Source organism: Myxocyprinus asiaticus, chromosome 4 (assembly GCF_019703515.2).
Source record: "Myxocyprinus asiaticus isolate MX2 ecotype Aquarium Trade chromosome 4, UBuf_Myxa_2, whole genome shotgun sequence".
NCBI classification, from domain to species: Eukaryota; Metazoa; Chordata; class Actinopteri; order Cypriniformes; family Catostomidae; genus Myxocyprinus; species Myxocyprinus asiaticus.
The window spans coordinates 27451495-27472594 of NC_059347.1; the positions used below are offsets into that span (position 1 = coordinate 27451495).

The 21100-nt window shown below is 39.5% G+C and overlaps 1 protein-coding gene across 1 annotated transcript in view; it reads right to left on the reverse strand.

Moving 5' to 3' along the window:
• Positions 1-21100, reverse strand: part of dapk1 (death-associated protein kinase 1) — a 111870-nt gene that overhangs the window by 43027 nt on the left and 47743 nt on the right. The window contains exons 3-4 of the mRNA XM_051690862.1: positions 11729-11950; positions 142-280 (exon numbers count right to left, since the gene is read on the reverse strand). Coding sequence (XP_051546822.1) covers positions 142-280; positions 11729-11950 — 361 coding nt within the window. The remainder of the gene's footprint in view (positions 1-141; positions 281-11728; positions 11951-21100) is intronic.

Consider the following 21100-nt stretch of genomic DNA (forward strand, 5'->3'; position numbering starts at 1 on the left):
GGTGAAAATGAGTGGATAAACACTAGGGGGGATAAAAACACCTCAACTGATTTGTTATGGCTAGTCCACAGCAATGCTAATCACCACAGTCTGGCATTGGGCTACAATGCAAATGCATCTCAGCCAGATTATGCTTCATACCTTCAGATCAAAGTGGGCAATCTGTTTAGAGTGCAGGTAACTGACTCCATCCAAGATCTGCTTGAGGAACTCAGTGGCCTCCTCTTCACTCAGTGACTCTTTCTCAGCCAGGAAGTCAAAAAGTTCTCCACCTGCAACTCTGTATAGAGAGAGGAGAGATGTTGTTGCTAGTCTGAACACACACAAACACACACACAAACACACACACACACACCTTAAAATAAAATGCAAATGCATTAAGGCTGTGCCTATACTACACGACTAACAAACTACCAAAATCAATGTACTGCTCACATTACACAACAATCTTTCTTGCCATCAGTTGTGTTGGTGTCGTAGCAATGTGTATAGGCCTACAACATGACAGAGTGCAGAAACTTTTTAGCCAAAAGGCATCCTCAACAAAGAGGGAAAAACAGTCTTCGCAAAAAAATAAAAATTAAAATGCACAGGAAGAAACAGGCAATTGTTCATGGGGCTTCGCCATAATTGAGCAGATGGCTATTCAAGTCAATGTCAGAAATTATCATTTTATGAGGGGGTAATATTCCCCCTGAGAAAACTTTAATGAGGACACATTTTTTTCCTAAACATATAAAACACCAGTTTAATTAAAGAAATTTTCAATATATATAAATATATGATTAAAATCACCACATATTTACAAGTAATTGTGTAATCAAATACTACTCTCTGCTCTGTATCTCAGTATCTGAAGAGGAACTACATTCGCACAGAATGCAATAACCAAACTTTCGATTTTAAAATCAGATTTTTTTTCTTTCTTTTTTCTTTTTAAACAAATTTATCACCATCTTTTACATTTATGGGCTATTTTGTAGCCAAAATACCCTGCAAAAAATAAAAAATATAAAAAATAAAAAAAAAGAGGTTCGCATCACTTAACTGCTCATATTTAAAGCAACCGAAGTGAGCAATGATTTGGTTACAAACTGGAGTTTTGTTTGAGAACTTAAATATTCGTCTGACAACAAAATCTGAGAAAAATAGGGTAGTAAGGGCAACAGCCTTAAGATGACACCAAAGCAACAAACAGACAGACCAATAAAATTATTTGGGAATTAAATCTGCAATATGAAGAAATGGCTACCGTATATAACCATATATATATATATATATATATATATATATAAACATTATAACCAAAATCCTCCTATGTGAGCCTGGCTTATTAAATAGAAGAAACGGCCTCTCTAATGGTTCTGAGTGATTAACTGGCAGAGATGGCTTTTGGCAGGGCTATAATCAGGGCTTCTGGGAGAAGACCAACAGTATCCGGGTATATATTTATTCAGCAAAAGGAAGCTTCACACCAGCTCCCACTGATGACTTGATAACACATGCTGCTAATGGTGAGGTGTGTAGTGAGAAGCCACCCAGCTGCAAAAACACAAGCCGCAGATAGGTCTCTATTCCCCTCACAGGAACAGAAAGACAAACACCAGTCCCTGCCCTGGACAATGTAAAAAAAACATGGGCGATAGCTTGTTACTTTTCACTTCACAATAGTCGTTGACCGTACAAGGGTTATGAGAGGATGCTAAATGACCTGAAAATTAAACTTGACCTTCAGTTTTGAGGTCAGGTTTGTGTGGTTATGTCCTTAGGCAAAGATACTTGACCTCAGATGCTTCAGTTAGAAAACAAAATAGCTTTGCTGATGAGTAATGTGCAGCAAATACGAGCTCAGAACATAGCTTAAGGGAGGACCTTTGCAACAATAGTCTTGGTTGACAGACAAAAAGAGTATGAACTCGCAAGTAAATAAGTAAAGCAAACCAGTTATGTAACGAGACTTTGAGAAAAGATACTTCCTTGACATTATAGACACCAATTCTGTAACAAAATTTTCGACAACATAATCATCAATTATTCCCTGTAATTAGTAGTTAATGTTCCATATCTGTCACTCAATCGACGTTGTGTCGATGTAGTGACATTAGGGGTCACTCTTGGGAGCCCTAAACACCTCTGATTTTGAAAAAAAGCCAATGGGAATTGGCAAGTGGAATTTGCATGCCACTCCCCCAGACATACGGGTATGAAAGGAAATGGCTCGCAACCACTCATTCAGAATTTTTCTTCGGAGCCGAGCGGTTGTGTTCAGCAAGCTGAATTACTCTGCCGATCCATTCACCTTGAAAAGCTGTTGGATTTACAGCGCATTACAGCGGCTTCTCCCTCTCTTGCACTGGTGAAGTGTAGAGAATGCCCCTGGGCACTTCAGCAGTTAAAAGAGTATATTCTTCCTACTAAAAGAGTATATTTTCCCTTCTAAAAGAGTGGCATTAACGGAGAGCATCTTTAAAAAGACACCTCTCCGTTTGTGTGTATTTCCTGGTTGCGGTCGATGGCCACGATCGCGGTCTTACGTGCTTGGGTGCTGCCCACGCAGAGACAGTGTTCGTGCACGGGTCATGTTCTCACTGCGAGAGCGTTCGTTTCGTTAGAGGGAAAGACCACCCCAGCGGCTCCCCGCCTCGGTCCTTCTACCTACGGGTTTGAGGCCGAGTTGGTTAGCACTGGGGGTGATTTGGGGACCCCAATGGGAGCCACTCCGCCGGGTAACTCCCCACGGACCTCCCATTCCCCAGTACGCTCGTTTGCCCCACTGGGATGAGACCGCCGGCTCATCTCAGGGCGAGTTCGCGATCTCGTTTCGGCGCTCACGAAGTGGATGAGCTCTCGATTGCAGCATCAGAGAGCAGGCTGTCCAGTCTGACGCTGAGGACTCGACTGGGCTCCCACCTTTGGGTGTGGTCGCCCAGTCACAATCTGACGCGCAGCTGGCAGCCATGCTTGCCCGGGCGGCTGTGTGTGTCAGGCTGGAGTGGAACCCTCCACCCCCTCCACAAACCCCCCCCCCCCCGAACCCTTGCAGCCTGAAAATTGGTTCCTGGGCCCGGAATGCCGCTCATGGCTGCGCCCCGCCCTGGTCCCTTTCTTCCCGGAGGTGCATGAGAAGCTCACGAGGTCATGGTGGGCAACTTTCACTGCCCGGACCCGGTCTCTGAGCTCCTCCGCTCTCACTACCCTCAATGGTGGGGCTGCCAGGGGATACTCGGTGATTCCCCAAGTGGATAAGGCGGTTGCGGTGCACCTGTGCCTGCAAAATGCCGGCACCTGGCGGGGCCGCCCGAGACCCCCATCCAGCGCCTGTAGGGTTATGTCATCTCTGGAGACTAAGGCCTGCGGTGCTGCTGGACAGGCCGCCTCCGCCCTGCAAGCCCTGGCTCTCCTGCAAGTGCACCAAACCAAGGCGCTAAGAGAACTGCATGAGGGTAGTTCTGACCTGGGATTGATGCAGGAGCTGTGCTTGGCGACCGACCTCGCTCTCCGGGCGATGAAGGTCACTGCACGGACTCTCAGGCAGGCGATGTCCACCCTGGTGGTCCAGGAGCGCCACCTATGGCTCAACTTGGTTGAGATGTGCAAAGCTGACAAGGTACGGTTCCTTGACGCCCCCGTCTCCCAGGTCAGCCTGTTCGGTGACACCGTCGAGGACTTCGCCCAGCAGTTCTCGGTGGTGAAACAGCAGATGGAGGCTATTCAGAACATCCTGCATCGGCGCGGTTCAAGAACTCGCACCTCATCTTCTCATTGCCAAGGGCGTCCTCCTGCCGCAACAACACCGGCTCCGCTGCAGCCCGCCGACGCCACCCATCTCACGGCCGGCCGCCAAGAACCTGAGGAAGGTTTCAAAGCGCCCCTGAGATGGGCGACCCAGGCACGTGGAGACCTGCTTCAGGCTTAGAGATGTTAAGCAGACCACTCCATCCCCCGTTGGAGGGCCTGGAGGAGAATCTTTTGCCTTTTCTTTGATGCACCTTCACGTTCAGAAAAGGAGCGGTTTCCTCATTCCCTGGGTCACATATCTGGTGCACACGGCCGTCGTTATCTCGACCACTGGCCACTGTTCCTTTATGGCAGGTATGGCGCTCCAGGGGTGGCCCCCCCGCTGTGGCACAAACACACCCACGCCAGGCCGGTTCTGACAGACTGCGGGGTCGACTTTCCTCCTCCCCCCTCCCTGACCAGCACTATGATGGGTATCCGGAGCCAGGTAAGTGCTTCGATGTTCCCAGGCTCAGCACGGCCACGAAGTCGGGGCTCAAGCCCCCTCGACGTGGTACCTCAGGCTCTGCCCCATCGCGAGGCCCCACCCGCCAGTACGTCTGACGCGATTGTCCCCTTGGTCCCCCTCGCTCGGAGATTGGGGGTGTGGCTCGCGCTCCCCAACCCGTCGCAGTGGTTGATCATGACCGTCCGACTCGGCTATGCAATTCAGTTTGCCAGGCGCCCACCCAGGTTCAATGGCTTCCGCTTCACTTCGGTGAAAGGTGAGAACGCCGCTACCCTGCGTGCGGAGATTGCTACCCTTCTGTGGAAGGGTGCGATAGAGCCTGTCCCTCCAGCTGAGATGAAGAAAGGGTTTTACAGCCCCTATAATAATACCACATCCTAACATCATCTAGCACATATTGAGTGCAAAAGTGGGGTTCCAGAAGTAAAAATCCCATGAATTTTTTCCATAAGGGAATTGTTAATTAACACTAACAAACTTTTAAAGACAGACCTACCGTGAGCTACGAGGTTGTTAATCGATGGCATATTCTTCTGTTGAACCCACCAATCAGAAAATCGTGGAAAACAAACCTCTGCAAAAGAGCTCTGCAGTAAACACCCACTTCCATGACGCACTGCAAATGATGCAATTGAGTCTCCCTATATATTCAAAATTATTATACAGTCTTTGTTTATATTTAAATTGTTTGCAATATCCTTTAAACATTTTTTATTTTTCCTACCTTTTTCTCCCAATTTGGAATGCCCAAGTCCAATGTGCTTTTAAGTCCTCGTGGTCACGTAGTGATTCGCCTCAGTCCGGGTGGCGGAGGATGAATCCCAGTTGCCTCCGCGTCTGAGATCTTCAACCCACGCATCTTATCACATGGCTTGTTGAGCACGTTGCCACGGAGACATAGCGTGTGTGGAGGCTTCACGCCATCCACCGCGGCAACCACGCTCAACTCACCATGCGCCCCACCGAGAACTAACCACATTATAGCGATCATGAGGAGGTTACCCCATGTGACTCTTCATATTGCATATTGTGACCCTCCCTAGCAACCAGGCCAATTTGGTTTTTCTTAGGAGACCTGGCTGGAGTCACTCAGCATGCCCTGGGATTCGAACTAGCGAATTCCAGGGGTGGTAGCCAGCGTCTTTACCACTGAGCTACCCAGGCCCCCCATGCTTTACATTTTTTAATTCTAAACTTATAATCGAACAACTTCAAATCACTAGTTTATTTTTCCATTGCTTTAATTTGATTATGTCACTCGCAATGCTTTATGGGATTGCAGTTAATTCGCCTAAATATGCCTTTTGGACCGTCAAATAGCCAGCAGCCTGACTGCACCCATTTACATGCATTGTATGGACAAACTGAGCTGAAATCTGCTTATAAAAATCTTCACTTCGGTTCTGCTGATGAAGGAAAGTCATACACATCTGGGATGGCTTAAAGGTAAGTAAATCATGAGAGGATTTTCATTTTTGGGTGAACTTACCCTTAAAGTATACAGTCTTGTACCTTTGTCTTTTGGTCCGATTTTCAAACTATATTATGCTTCAAATCAAAGGTTATAATGTTGTGATTCACCACAGAGGTGATTGATCTGTTTTAGAACTCTTTAATGAAGGATTTTATGATATCCCTTTGGAATAAATGAACGGGAAAATACCTCCGGAATCAAGACGGCTTAAAAAGTAGGTAGGACACTATTATGCTCTGTTATGACTGCTTCTGTAAATTTGCAAATAAATCTACAACACATTTGAAAACAAGCTTATGTCACTGTATTAAGATTTTCAAAAGGATTAAAACAGCCCATTACAGCACTTTCAGAATCTAAAATGTATTTCCTCAATCTGAGTGGTTCAAGACTTTGTGACTTTATCCAGACTTGCGATCTAAACAAACAAACAAAAAATGTCGTTAATTCGATGAGTCTAAGTGGTCATAAAAAAAAAAAACCTTGGCTGTTCGTGGTCAAAATTGACCGACCATAGGAAATGAATGGGAAAGACCCTAACATGGAACAATTTTTTTAATATGTGTGTCAATTATTAAAAAAATTAATATGCTGAACAAACACACACAGAAAAGAAGGGGTGAGACTATAAAATATACAGAGTGCAAAACATACCCCCCTCCCCACACACACACCCACACACACTTACAAACACATAAACAGAGAGAGAGAAATGAATGGGTGAGACTATGATACAGCCAGAACGTAGAATGCACACACACAGTCACACATAGTCTCTCACACACAGTCTCACAGAGTCTAACACACACACACACACACACACACAGTCTCTCATATTCACAAAAACACAGAGGGAGAGAGAGAGAGAGGGAGGGAGAGAGAGAGAGAGAGAGAAATGAATGGATGAGACTATGACACAGCCAGAATGCACACACTCACACACATACACGAGCGTGCGCGCGCACACACACACACAAGAAGAAAAGAGAAAAGAGACATCAAAGACCAAAAAGTCTGAATCTGACCCCAATGTATATGCTTAGATGCCTTCCAAACAAAACACTGCATCTTTTTGCTATGGAAACAGATAAACTATTTATACTGTTCAAAAATGTCTAATTACTGTTTGGTACACATTTTTATGAATTTTTGATATTTCAAATAAATTATTGATAACAAAATGCTTATTCTATGACTTCTCTTTGTAACACCAAATGCAAAAATAGAATTACTACACAGCAGGTGGATGTATGAAAACACTGCAGCCATATAGTTGCCATTATTGTCACAACATAATTTTCATCACGTTTTCTTCTTTTTTTTACAAGATAACAACAATCTGCCCACAATACATGACTCATTCACATATGTTCTGCATGTTTAAACTTATAAAAGTGTCATTGTTTACTGTAGTGAAATTTCATAAATTTGCCTATTTGCATATGCAAATGATGGTGAAATTGAGAAATGTACATGTAAATAAGATCTAAATAACATAAAATACCAAAAGACGAGCGTAATTGTATTGTTACTACTTCAGGGAAGTTAGCGTTATAACATTTCATTAAAAAAAAAAAGGGGTACACCTTTATTGTATCTGGTCAAAATGACCGCAATCAGCCAAGGCGTTGACCATTTTTTAACAGCTTAGGAGGGTTAAGATGTAATCCAAAACGGGGGCCTGGTTAGCTCTACTACTACTGACTACCACCCCTGGAGTCGCGAGTTCGAATCCAGGGCGTGCTGAGTGACTCCAGCCAGGTCTCCTAAGCAACCAAATTGGCCTGGTAGCTAGGGAGGGTAGAGCAGCCCTCTACATAGCGAGTAAATCACTCGCATATGCGACCAAATTTCACACAATGCGACTGAAATATAAATTTTATTAGGCACTGGCGAGTAAAAATTCAGATTTTACTTGTCAGAGCTTGAGTTGTGTAGCTGCGATGAAGAACTTAAGCGCCGCAATCCTTTTAATGAATAAAACACTGGTGATTAGGTAGCCAGCCTAATCTTCTACAGCATGTTGCGTCTTGTGAGTGCCCGACCTGAAGGAAATTGACCTTATTTGGCTGCAGTGGGTCCGGATCTGTCGTGATTGCACTGTCTCCATCACTTTAGTTGAGCCTTGGAATTACATAGCATTTAACGACGTCAACTCTTTGACTTTGGTTCAACTTTTCCACTTTCTTTTTCACAACATTCTCCGTTTTAAAACAAGCCTACCACTAACACACCTGTTGGACGTCTGTTAGAATTTCATAGTGTTGCAAAATTCGAGAGCTTGTAGATTTGAATTTGATATCCTCTTGTACAATAAATATTTTTTCAACACACATTATACAAGTAAGTTTTCTTTTTGCTTCGTTCCGTGTATTTTGTATCCAAAGACGTGACCCAGGCACCCCATTTTCATTTCATGTCTCTTTTAAAATCTGTTCTGTTATTTACAGTCAGCTGTTGATCAAAAAGATAAAAAGAAACATTATTTCTAATCATACATTGCACAGATGGGGGGGGGGAACGTGCAACTTCTCCCTCGTTAATGTGCGCTGCACTCATTCAACCGTAAACACTTGCTCGGGGAAGCCATTCTCTTAAATCATCAATGTAAACTCAATGTAAATCGAACAAGCGCATATAAACAAACATGTTACAAAATGTAGTAATGTAGTAAGTGTAATAAATGTGTAAATTTATAAATATTTAAAAGGCACAATCATACATTGTGAAATTTGCATGACATTTCAAACAGTGAAAACAGCTTGTATCATTATTAAAAATGATCATATAAATCATATACACTGATATAATGTGAAATTTGTACACAAGCTAAAATGTGATTAAATGGATCAAAAGCGAAATATGAAAATAAAATGTACAATCTCACATACTATACTGCATGATATATATATATATATATATATATATATATATATATATATTGCCCCCTTCCCAGTTTCCTTAATATCTTTTTTAGTTTTCAGCTGCATAACGCTTACATGTTGTCAAGAGTCTGGCGAGTAAAAACAAACATTTACTAGCCAATGGCGGTTAATTCTCCAATGTGTCCATAGAGCAGTGTTTCCCAACCATTTTTCTGCCACAGCACACTTTTTATGACTAAAAAGTTCTACGGCACACCACTATCCCACACAGGCTACCCATCGTCAATATTTTTCCTTTTCAAGAACCTGTCCAGGTTTTCTGTCCGTCTTAGTAGCGTGTTTACTTTTAATGTTTGAAATCCAGCTATGCAAAAAAAAAAAAAAAAAAAAAAAAAACAAGTCACATAGGTAGGCTATGCTGTGTAAGGTCATAGGTGGCAAGAGCGCAAAATGGGTAATGAAAAAACAACAAATTTGCTTCTTTTCTAATTTGTAGATTTGTTCTTGCAATGCCACAACAAATTACAGGGATGCAAACTCATGAGGGGCGAAAAAAGTAAGACAATCATTGGTCCACGAACATTTTTTCTGGGGATATTTGTTTTAAAGAATAAGCTAAAAGCACCAGTTCCAGCTATTTTAGTGATTCAAGTTTATTCAAGTTTACAACTGTGCAGAATTAGCTGCAAAATAAAGAGTATTTTGGTGAGGCTTGCTTCTGTTTCACACATTTGTTCAAATTTATTAACTGATTAGTTCAGTGACCCCTTCTGGAAATGTCACTAGGTGGCGACAAATGAGCGTCTTATGTGCTATGAGTGAGTCAGTGAATCATTTTGAGTCGTTCATGACCGAAATCTACCAAGAGACTTTATAGTGTTCAAGCATTAAAAGAACAAAGCAGATCTATAGTCTTCATTCTGAGCATTATTCTTCATCCAAAAAGACAACAATAATAGTCAAATAATAATGAGTTTCAATAACGTCCTTACCTTCTCCTTTATTAAAATTTGCATGGCTACAAATCTACTGATTTGAGTATAAGAATTATAAACACATGCAGATCTACGGTATCATTTTCCTACAGTAGCCTATTTAAACTGCTGAACATGGCTTTTATCAGAAAAGACCACAATAACAGACAACAGTGTCCAATTTCTCAACAGTGCGCATGGTAAGTTTTGCATGGATCGCGGAGAGTAGCATGAGCCTCCACATGCTGTGAGTCACCGCGGTGTCATACACAGCAAGCCACGTGATAAGATGCATGGATTGACCGTCTCAGAAGCGGAGGCAACTGAGACTTGTCCTCCGCCACCCAAATTGAGGCGAGTAACTGCGCCACCACGAGGACCTACTAAGTAGTGAGAATTGGGCATTCCAAATTGGGAGAAAAGGGGATAAAATTAAAAAAAATTATATTAAAAAAAAAGATGTAATCCAAAACTAAGTCACTGTATTTATGATGCAATCCACAAAACAGGTTTTGTTAATAAGTGGCTGTTGTGTCTGCATTCTTCAGATACTTTTATAATAACCTTTAATGTACATTTTAAGTATGTCTAACTTACTTAAAATAAACATTGCTTCATCAGTCAAAGGTCTTTGTTTTTTCTCTATTGGTATAACTAAAGACATCACAGACATCAATACCTGTCTTTTCTCTTTGAACACATTGACAGAAGTGTATGAATGTGCACAGAGTAACAGGAAAACTGGTTTATCTACTTTTAATGAACTGGTTCCCCTCAACTCTCCACTGTTGACCTTGTCAAATGTTTGCTTTGTAGGTGAAGGTTGGTTGAAGGTTGAAACTGAATTCAGTGAGTGGCCCTTGACAGCTTCTTTTATGGATACATTTCTATGCAGAATGCTACTGTAATTTTAAAATGCTATAGTGTACACTATCGTTCAAAGGTTTAGGGTCTCTTACTCATTCTTTATTTTTATTTTTTCACATTTTAGAATAATAGTAAAGTCATCACAACTATGGAATAATAGAAATGGAAATATGGGAATTATGTTGTGACTAAAAAAATCCAAAATAAATCAAAACTATATTTCAGCATCTTCAAAGTGGCCACAATTTGCCTAGATTTTGCAGACATGTACTCTTGACATTTTCTCAACCAACTTCTTGAGGTATCATCCTGGGATGCTTTTTAAACAGTATTTAAGGAGTTCCCATCTATATGCTGGGCACTTAGTGGCTGCTTTTCTTAATTATTCGGTCCAAGTCATCCATTTCAAAAACGTTTTTTTTTATTTTTTATAAATTTTAGTTTTATAATTAAATAAATTAATATGTTGGCACAATTATATTTTTGTCTACAAAACTAATTACAAACATTTAAGCATACGCCTTCAGATCAAAATGTTTTTAAGATCATGAGAAACTTTTCAGGCAAGTGACCTTAAACTTTTGAACGGTAGTGTACATTTTAAAACGGTTTATAGCTGTGGGATCCGTGGCCTGGTACATATGCCCACAAATCTTTGAACTCATCTCACAACATCCCCAGACCCATTTTCCCCTCTCTTCATTATTTTCTGTCATTATTTCACTTTTTGACCAATGGATTTGAATACATTTCTGGCTTTTTGTGATAACTGACTTTTTTTTAGATATAATTTTGATTTAGACCGATTTGTAAATTAGACATTTAGACAGGTTAAACCAATTCACTGAAACGAATCAACCCAAAAGAATGATTCACACAACAAATTGGACCATCACTGTGGCTTGAGAGTAAATTTTACTCTACACAAAAACATATCTAGCTGAAGAAATATTTTAGAGCAGGGCAAAAGTAAAATATTTATATTAACTAAAGAAATTTTAATGAGATTTTACATGACTTTCAAGATTTTATTCAATTCCATGATCCAGAAAACACTATTTTGAAATATCCAGGTTTCCCATGACCGTGGGAACCCATGTCTCCCCTGTACTGTACTTTCAATAAAGAAAGTGGCAAAAGGCCCCAAATAGAATGTAAACAAAAACTGCTTCCAGTTCGAGAGCCCTAAAGCAGGCAGCGACTGCCCATCTGAGCCACAGAAATAAGATGACTGAAAATGATTCCAGGGTTCAGAAAAGTGAAGTGAAAAAAAATTACTCACAGCTCCAAGATGAGAATGACCTCGTTCTTGTTTTCAAACACATCGTGCAGAGTGATGACGTTGGGGTGCTGGATTTCCTTTAGTATGCTGACCTCCCTCTCAATGTCATCTTTGGATATCCCTCGCCGACTGGATTTGCTGCGCCTCTTCTTGATAAATTTGGCTGCATACTCCACACCTGTGCCCTTATTACGGCATTTCTTCACCACAGCAAACTGACCACTGAAAAAAGGGGAAAATTAGGTCATTTTCAAGCATAACCAACCTAATATCTAAGAGGCTACCACATTAATCAGCATAATTATATAATTTATTAAGGGTTCCCATTCCTCCTGACCAATGAATTTCCTTGACTTTTTTTTTTTACCAGTGGTGAATGATAACTGGATAAGGAACTGCAAAATAATAAGACATTTCTCCAATTGAGCAATTTCCAGTCAATAAAATATTTTACAACAGAGCATACCAAAAATAATTCGGTTTTCCCAGACTTTTCATGGCCATGTAAGCCCTGTTTATTATGTAATATAATAAGTGATGTGAAAAAGTGTTTGCCCCCTTCTGGTTTCCTCTATTTTTGTGCATTTTTCATACCAAATTATTTTTAGATATTCAAACAAGATATAACATAAAACAAAGGCAACTTGAGTAAACACAAAATACAGTTAACAAATATATATATTTTTTATCGAAGCGAAAAAGTTATCCAACACCTATATCACCCATGTGAAAATCTAACTGCCCCCTTAAACTTAATAGCTGTTTGTGCCACCTTTAGCAGAAAACAACTACAACCAAACGCTTCTGATAACTGGAGATCCATTCACAACACTGTGGTGGAATTTTGTCCCACTCTTCTATGCAGAACTGCTTAAGTTCAGCCACATTAGAGGGTTTTCGAGCATGAACTGCCTGTTTAAGGTCCTGCCACAGCATCTCAATTGAGTTCAAGTCAGGACTTTGACTAGGCCACTCCAAAACATTAATTTTGCTACTTTTGAGCAATTCAGATGTGGACTTACTCCTATGCTTTGTGTCATTGTCTTGCTGCATAATCCAGTTGCACTTGAGCTTCAACTCATAGAATGATGACCTGACGTTCTCCTCTAGGATTTTCTGGTAGAGAGCAGAATTCATGATTCCCTCAATTATTGCAAGTCGCCCTGGCCCTGAAGCAGCAAAGCATCCCTACACCATCACACTACCACTACTATGCTTGACCGTAGGTATGATGTTCATTTTGTGGAATTCTGTGTTTGATTTACACCAGATGTAACAGGACCCGTCTTCCAAACTGTTCCACTTTCGACTCATCAGTCTACAGAACATTCTCCCAAAAGGTTTGAGGGTCATCAAGGTGTATTTTGGAAAAATTCAGATGAGCCTTAATGTTCTTCTGGGTTAGCAAAGGTTTTTGCCTCACCAGACTTCCATGGATGACATTTTTGCCCAGTGTCTTTCTGATAGTGGAGTCATGAACAGTGACCTTTATTGATGCAAGAGACACCTGCAGTTACTTAGATGTTCCCCTTTCTTATCATTTCTGGAATTTCTGGCATAGTGTGCTACTGGGTGAGACCTTTTAGCCAACTTCATGCTGCTGAAAAAGTTATATTTAGGTGTCGATTTGATTGAACAGGGCTGGCAGTAATCAGGCCTGGGTGTGTCTAGTCCAGCTGAACCCCATTATGAATGCAGTTTCATAGTTTTGGGTATTTAGTAACTAGGAGGCAAATACTTTTTCACACAGGCCCAGTTGGTATTGGATAAATTTTTTGCTTCAATAAATAACTTTAGCATTTAAAAACTGTATTTTGTGTTTATTCACATTACCTTTGCTTTATGTTAGACTTCTGAAACAATTTAGTATGAGATATACACAAAAACGAAAGAAATATTTTTACTAGATTATCACTGTGTTTTACTTCTTGATGGTTGCTCTGATTGGAAAAGAAAAAAACAAACAAACAAAAAAAACACTTTTCTCCAAATTGACAGTGGCAAAACAAGTGCTTGAAAAGCTTGAATCAGTCAAAACATATCCAACTGCACAGCCGCCATTCTATAATCTCCACAGTAACAGAGTAAGCATCTCCTCTTCGTTTCCTCCACTGTGTTAATGCATGTACCCTGCGTGTATGAACTTGCAACAACCAACAGCATTTGCCGTTACACAAATGTTAAAGTGAAACCATAACGTTTTGCATTCACTATCGAAAGTCTTGTCTAAACTTTTAAATGGTGCACATACGTACATCACAGCTAAAAATTAATCTTCACGCGCTCTTCAGAAGTTGCTCTAAATGGTACGAGGTTCAGGTTGGTGATGGGGTGGGCGATATGACCAAAATCTTACATCACAATATGAGTAATTTTATATCACGATGACGGTAAATATCGCAATATAGTAATTTGTTTCTGAAAAATCTATACAAATCGGTTAACATAATGAATAACCATATTGTAATGCCTATTTTTGGAAAATCCAGTCAGTGAAATAAATACTTTTTAAGTGAAAACTACTTCCTCTTATATAATTTTCAAACTTGACAAACAGTCAAAGTTAAAAATAAAATAAACACTTGGTTTTAAGTCATCCTTACCATATTACTCAATTTTACATTATGCCACATTTCGGTGTGATATATTGTTGACCAACAGTATTATAAACTTTCCTCAAGAAACAAGATATTTTCAAAGCAAAGTAACAAAGAAAATATTACATAACTTTAGTAAAAATACACAATGAAATTAACACATCTTGAAGAAAATACATTTCAAAAATATTTATAAACACTTCTTGCAAAAAAAAACAAAAAAAAAGGAACTAATGCAGAGCACATCTTTTGGCTTTCATAATGTTCTTGAGCGTGCTTCATTTTGAGGTGGTAAAACAGGTTGTTTGTATTACCACAAGTGATTTTCGTCGTGCGACAATCTGCAAATTAATTGTTTCTGTGTCAGTTTTTGTGAACCTACAACACAGATGCCACACCTGTTTTAATAACAAGCTCCCCTTCATTTTCTTGACTTTTCTATTGATCATATCAGCAATAATTCATCAAATGATGGAGAAGTACAGATGTGCGGTGTAGTGAAGTGAACCTCGATATGTTAAAGAGATGATTCAGGTGTCTGGATCAAGTGACGCTGTCCCAGCAGAGTGTGTCAGATCATGGTGGACTGCTGCATCCTCCGCTATAGAGCGCTCACAAGCAGCAAAATCCCAAAATCAGAATTGTAAAGAATCAGCAACGAGTTTGTGGGCGCGTTTGCGCCATTGCCTGAGCTGCATAATTCCCTTATTAGGACAGTACTGTGTGATAAGTTTTTGAAGTGCACAATAATCGCAGTTCTCTCAGGCAATTGCGGTTAAATCAAATGATCGCAATAAGGTGATGTAATAACGCGACACGCCTAAATCGAATCATCATTTGTGTTTTTAGTTTACCGTTTTATTGTAGGTCTAGGCTACCATTTTAAACTTAACAAAGCTTACTTGTTTCCGAGGCAGAACATTTTTTATCTAAAAAGAATTAAGAGTCTTCCATTGAACTCATATTAGCCATATTACATGTTTCACATCTTAAACACATTGTATTTTTGAGTGTATTTATTATTTTTTGCTTGCTAGCGGTATATTCAGTTGTTAAGCACTAATATAATTACAAGCAATTGCACTTATAAAGTCACTGATAAACATTACAGAAGTAGGCTATACTATGATTATTTGTGAGTTTTCACTGCAAAATAACACCAACACCAACAACGCTGCAAATGGGTCAATGGGATCGAAATTTTTGAGCAAAGCGGCAGCAAATTCAGTAATTTTGGACCGCAATAATCAGGACAAGGTGCTGCAAAATCCTGGTGGGACCGGTTACACAGCTGTTGGGAGGATACCATGGAAATGACAATTGCCTTTGGGCTATAAAACAAAAAGCTACACAATGCTGGAAAGGAAAAGGGGTCCTTGGGATGCGGCTTTGTCATGCTAATACAAGACACAGGGCCTCCATTCTTCCCTGCTCCACCTTTTTGTCACCCAGACAGCAATAAGGCCCCACAGCAGTGAAAGACAGTACATTCACATTTGATTTGGGGACCGAAAGGTTTAGAAGAAGCAGGGATCCTTGCTGTGTGACCTGAAAGGGTTAGTTTACCAAAAAATAAAAATTCAGTCATCATTTACTCACCCTAATGTTGTTTCAAACCTGTGACTTTCTTTCATGAAACACAAAAGGAAGAACATACTGGTCCCTCTTTTTCATGCAGTTACAGTGAAAGAGGTCTTTAGCCTTTAAGCTTAAAAAAATAATGCAACCGCACCATAAAAGTATGATAAAACTTATCCACAAGACACCTATGCAATATTCCATGTCTTCTGATTCATATAATAGCTTTGGGTGTGAAACACAGTGAAATTTAAGACTTGAAGTATAGCACACTTTGATGACACTTTTTATGGTGCTCTGGTGTCATTTTTGATGCTTTAAAGCTCCACTCCCCATTTATTTATTAACTACATGGACCATGAGTACATTCTTAAAAACAACTCCTTTTGTGTTCCATGGAAGAAAGAAAGTCAAATACGGGTGAGCAAATGTTGACAGAAATGTCATTTTTGGGTGAACTAATTATGGATGACCACCAGATGACCAGATATAGACTATTTAAGGATTGGCCACCTCTCCCAAAAAGTCTGTATAGATTGCTCATTGTAAATTTATCTTTTATTTTTTTACTATTATATAATATAATAAACAAATACAATTTAAGCCCTGGGCACATTTCATATTTCAAGTACTGAATCATAAAGATTTGAAAGTCAAAAAGTCAGCCCTCATGGTCCTGGCAGCATGGCTTTTGGCATTCAAGCATGTCTAAACACTTTTGTCAGCAACAATTCTCAATGAGAGCAGGGCATCGGTCTTCAGCTGTGCCAGTTTCCATAGCAGTGCTGGGGGTAGGGCAATGGGAAAGGAGGGGGTCGTGTCAGCTAAATGGGCCTGTGGAGCACGATGGTCCACGGTAAACAACATCACGCACAGCCCAACAACCGGCCCACAATAGAGACTGCATGTTTTTCTCTTATACAAGTTAGGCAGTTCCCAAGTTCTTTTCAGGGCCGTTCCTGTCTGCTCTGAAAGGGAGATGGGGCAAATGTGTGTATCAAGATGCCAGTGTGGCAGGGCTCTGGTGCTTCTGAAATCTAGAGCACCATAGTGATGAAGTGCCATGCCAATCACAGTGCATATTAAAGAGCTTGTCCAAAGAAAGCACTCTTCATACTGGGCACTAAGGGAGATTTGCACAAGATACAAGCCCCATTATGAAGGCTGAAAATGAGATGGCACCCATCTAGTGTATGGAGTGCTGCAAGTCAGTCAGTCTTTAGTCTCACAGCATTAAGAATTTTGTTAAACTATTTGATGCTGTGGTTCTATTTATTTATTTATTTATTTTTTTAAGTATCCATAGTTTGATGGCAGATGCTTCACACAATACTAACAAAGGAGTTCCCAAACTTGCTAGGCACTTGTAAGAGTCTGATCTCACAGTGAAATCGGAAACATTAGGTAGACTTTTCTTTAAATGAAAGTGGTATGTGCTTACAGAAATGCAAAACGCTGCCCATAGTGGCTATAGCGGTAACTGTTGTTGGGCGTATGGGCACATATGAGCTCCATCTTGCTGGTGAAATGTCCACGGAGGGGCGCCAAAAGCAAACTGAGAAGCAAGTTGTTTTCAACTGTACAGGCTGTAATACAGTGAAGAGGAATTTATATTTTATAATCTGTACCCCCAACCCAAACCCCAAACATAAACTTAACCATCAGTAGAGTAACAATGTAACGATAGAGGGAAAAATGCAACCTCCGAATAGCGCTTGTTAATTATTATGGAAATGCGATCACTTCCTGATTTTAACGCAGTATCTGAACCCGGGACTCCCACGCTACTGACACAACATGCGCCCTGTTGGCTATTGGGGAAGGTAAACAGTGGAGCCAATGCAAAAATGGCTGATGGAACATTACACTTGTCAGTGAGTCAGCATAATGTGGCCGATCTTAGGTTACCAGAACTGTCGGAAAAAAACATGCTGACGTCCCCGTGTGATCATGTTGCTTGTAAGCATTTAGGCATATGCATTCAGTCTTTAAAATAATAAAAAATACAGATAGGTCCAACCTTTTGACTAGTGTTGTATGTACTGTAGTGGGCTTTATACAGTAGGGTCCAAGTAAACATGTATATTATGCATTTTTACAATTATTAATAATAAATATAAAAATATATCCAATTTATTAATTTATTTTTCAATACAAATTATTAGTATAACAATCTGAATGAAAAGTTTACATGAATTTGGGTATTTCTAGTATTTGGTATGTTCTTTTTGCTTTAATGACAGCATGCAATTGAGCTGGCATGAACTCCACAAGTTGATGCAAAACCAGATGATCCAAGTTATGCCAGCATGATTTGAGAAAGTTCATTTTATTTATATTTAATAAATATTTTTATATTTTAAATATTAAAATATATTTACATATTTATTTACATTTCTGCATATTTACAAATATTTATCTACACATAACATTTCAGTGTTTCCCACAGGATTTTGTGAGACTGTGGTGGGTGGACCTTGGACCCTCTAGAAGGCCCTCTAGAATGCTCCCCCATAAGAATGTTTTTTTACATTTTAAAATTAAATGCATCAATCTGGTGCACTTTGAGAGTAAAATTAAGAGGCTAGATCTATAAGACCTTTGTGCTGGTGTAAACAATTTTGTTCTCTAGTAGTAATTTAATCATAAACACATTGGTTGTATAGATATGAATGGTGATGACATGGCAAAAAAGTCACACCCACAAAGCATAAACGAGACTGAGTTTACACAGTTCACAAATGGTCAAAACACAAAATCGACTAGAGCACACATTTGAGCCAGGGCTTGACATTAAGCACTGTCATGAGCTTGTCCTCCGGACAAGTAAATTGGTCATTCACTTGTCCAAGTAAAGAAGTTACTTGTCCGGAGAGAAAAAAGGACATTTATGTTGCATGCTCAAGTAACATGTCAAGGTTTATGTTGAATATTTTCTTAAATTATGACCGATGCCCAACCTAATAGTGTACCTATGCAATCAACTCAGTTCTCTGTGACAGGAATGTAATAAACTGCACTGGGTAGGGGAGGAGGCAATTGTCATATGGTAATTATTTTATGTCACGTATGGTAGTCAAATAAAGAAAAATCCATCACCACCATTATCATCAGGGATTCTCACACTTCTATGGAGTGAGATCTACTTTTTCATCATGTTATTGCAGCAAGATCTACCATGTACAATAAAGGCTAAACTTTATCACAATACCAAAATTGCAGTAGTCTGTTTTGAAATGTGACAATTCTCAATACCAGCTTCAAAACCACAACAAATAATAACACTAACTAATTTGTTAATTATGGAAGAATGGCTTCAAGTTTTTAATTATTCAAGACTAGTAAACAGTCAGTAATAAAATAATAATAAAAAACAGCAATAAATAGAAATAGATTAAAAATAAAAGAACAAAAAATACAAATTAAGAAAATTATGTGCTTTTTTAACAGCTTTAAAAGCTTTTAACAGCAGTAGGCCATCAAGTATTCAAGTAAACATTCAGAAAGAAATGCAACATAAAACTACTACTTTACTGTATGATTATAATACATTAATACTTTTTAAAGCTACTAAAGTTACCCAGTCAAGAGCAGTGAGTGTTTTCTTGTTTTCTTGTTATGGCTGTTTGATTATTATAATGACACACAAGACAGCAGCAGGTCTATTAGCTTACATTTATACTTACAAGTCCGACATTTTAATATACATCCACTTTTTTCTCCACTGTTTATGTTCACTTTAGACATCACTCTATTTGTTTACATGAATACCTCACCAAGCATTTTGGCAGAATTTTGAAATGTATTTGACCGTTCAGGTATGCATTAGCGCAAGCATTTTCGGAACACACGCGCATGTTCAGCACACACACATACACCGCCTGTCAATAAAACAGGGCACAGCTGTTACTGGATCACTAGTGAATTATAAAATTACGCACTCTGGATTACTTTCAACTGCAGAATAAGAATATAAACTTTCTAATAAGTGACACAGGCCTAGGCTATCACAAATATAGCTGGTTATTTTTTTGTTATTGACGTTTTCTCAGTCTGCTTGTCCGGTCAGGCAAGTAAAATTCTCTTTCACTTGCCCCTTCAAAAATCCACTAGTCCCGGACAAGCGGACAAGCGTTAATATTGAGCCCTGTGAGCCATCAAAGAAATAAAGCAAAAGTGGTTACCTATGTTGAACTTGCTCCTCAAATGCTGAAAATAGTTACATAGTCAGTGCCGCTGGTAATAACATAAATGTTAGATAATTGGTTCCTGTGTGTTTGTGTGTGTGTGTGAGAGAGCAGGCGCGCGTACAGTGGGCTGACTGACTGACTGGGAGTGAGAGATGCTTTGCCGAAGCAACGGCGCAAAACACTACGTTAGAGATCTTTATTGTTATTATGAGAAATGTACAAATATTTTCGGTTCATTTTGAAACTGTGGCGGGACAAATTAGACTGCAGTGTGCTGCCACAGTCTAAGTAAATAATGGGAAACACTGCATTTTTCATTTTTCCCAACCAACAATTCCGAAAACTTGCAGTTTATTTCCAGATTTAAATTAGATTCCCAGATTTACAAAGTGGTCTGCATCATTACATTTTCAACATTAATTTATACTACTATTTTAAACCAAAGGACATTACTTAATCGCAACTGTCTGACAACACTTTAGTTTATAATAACAACATTTAAGTTTGTAAATATAATATTACATCTATGAATTAATATTTATTGTGTGAAAAGATTAATTGATTTAAAGTTCTACTGAAAAGCCAAGAACAGTGTAATTTTGCTTTACAAGTAATTGGATTTGAGACACTATCTCCTCGTTGCAAAATCTAATCAGCATTAATTGCAGTCACTCGACCTTAACCTTTACTCTTTACCCTTTACCCTGCTTCCACAGCACATCACATGACACCTTGTATAATCTGCTTGGCTTTACATTGTTCACTAGAAGGCATAACTTCTCAGAGGGCTGAATAATCCTGAATAGGTTATGTGTGAAAAAGCCCTTTTTCTTAATATGTCAGAGTCAATTCTCTGGTAATGCTTTCCAAATTCATAAAAAAGACTAGAACCAGGCACAGTGCAACATGATCACTTGAAAAGACGGCATGATGTTTCAGAGAGTTCCAGTATCTTAGGATCGGCCACGTTATGGGGACTCACAGACAAGCGGCATCCCCTATCAGTC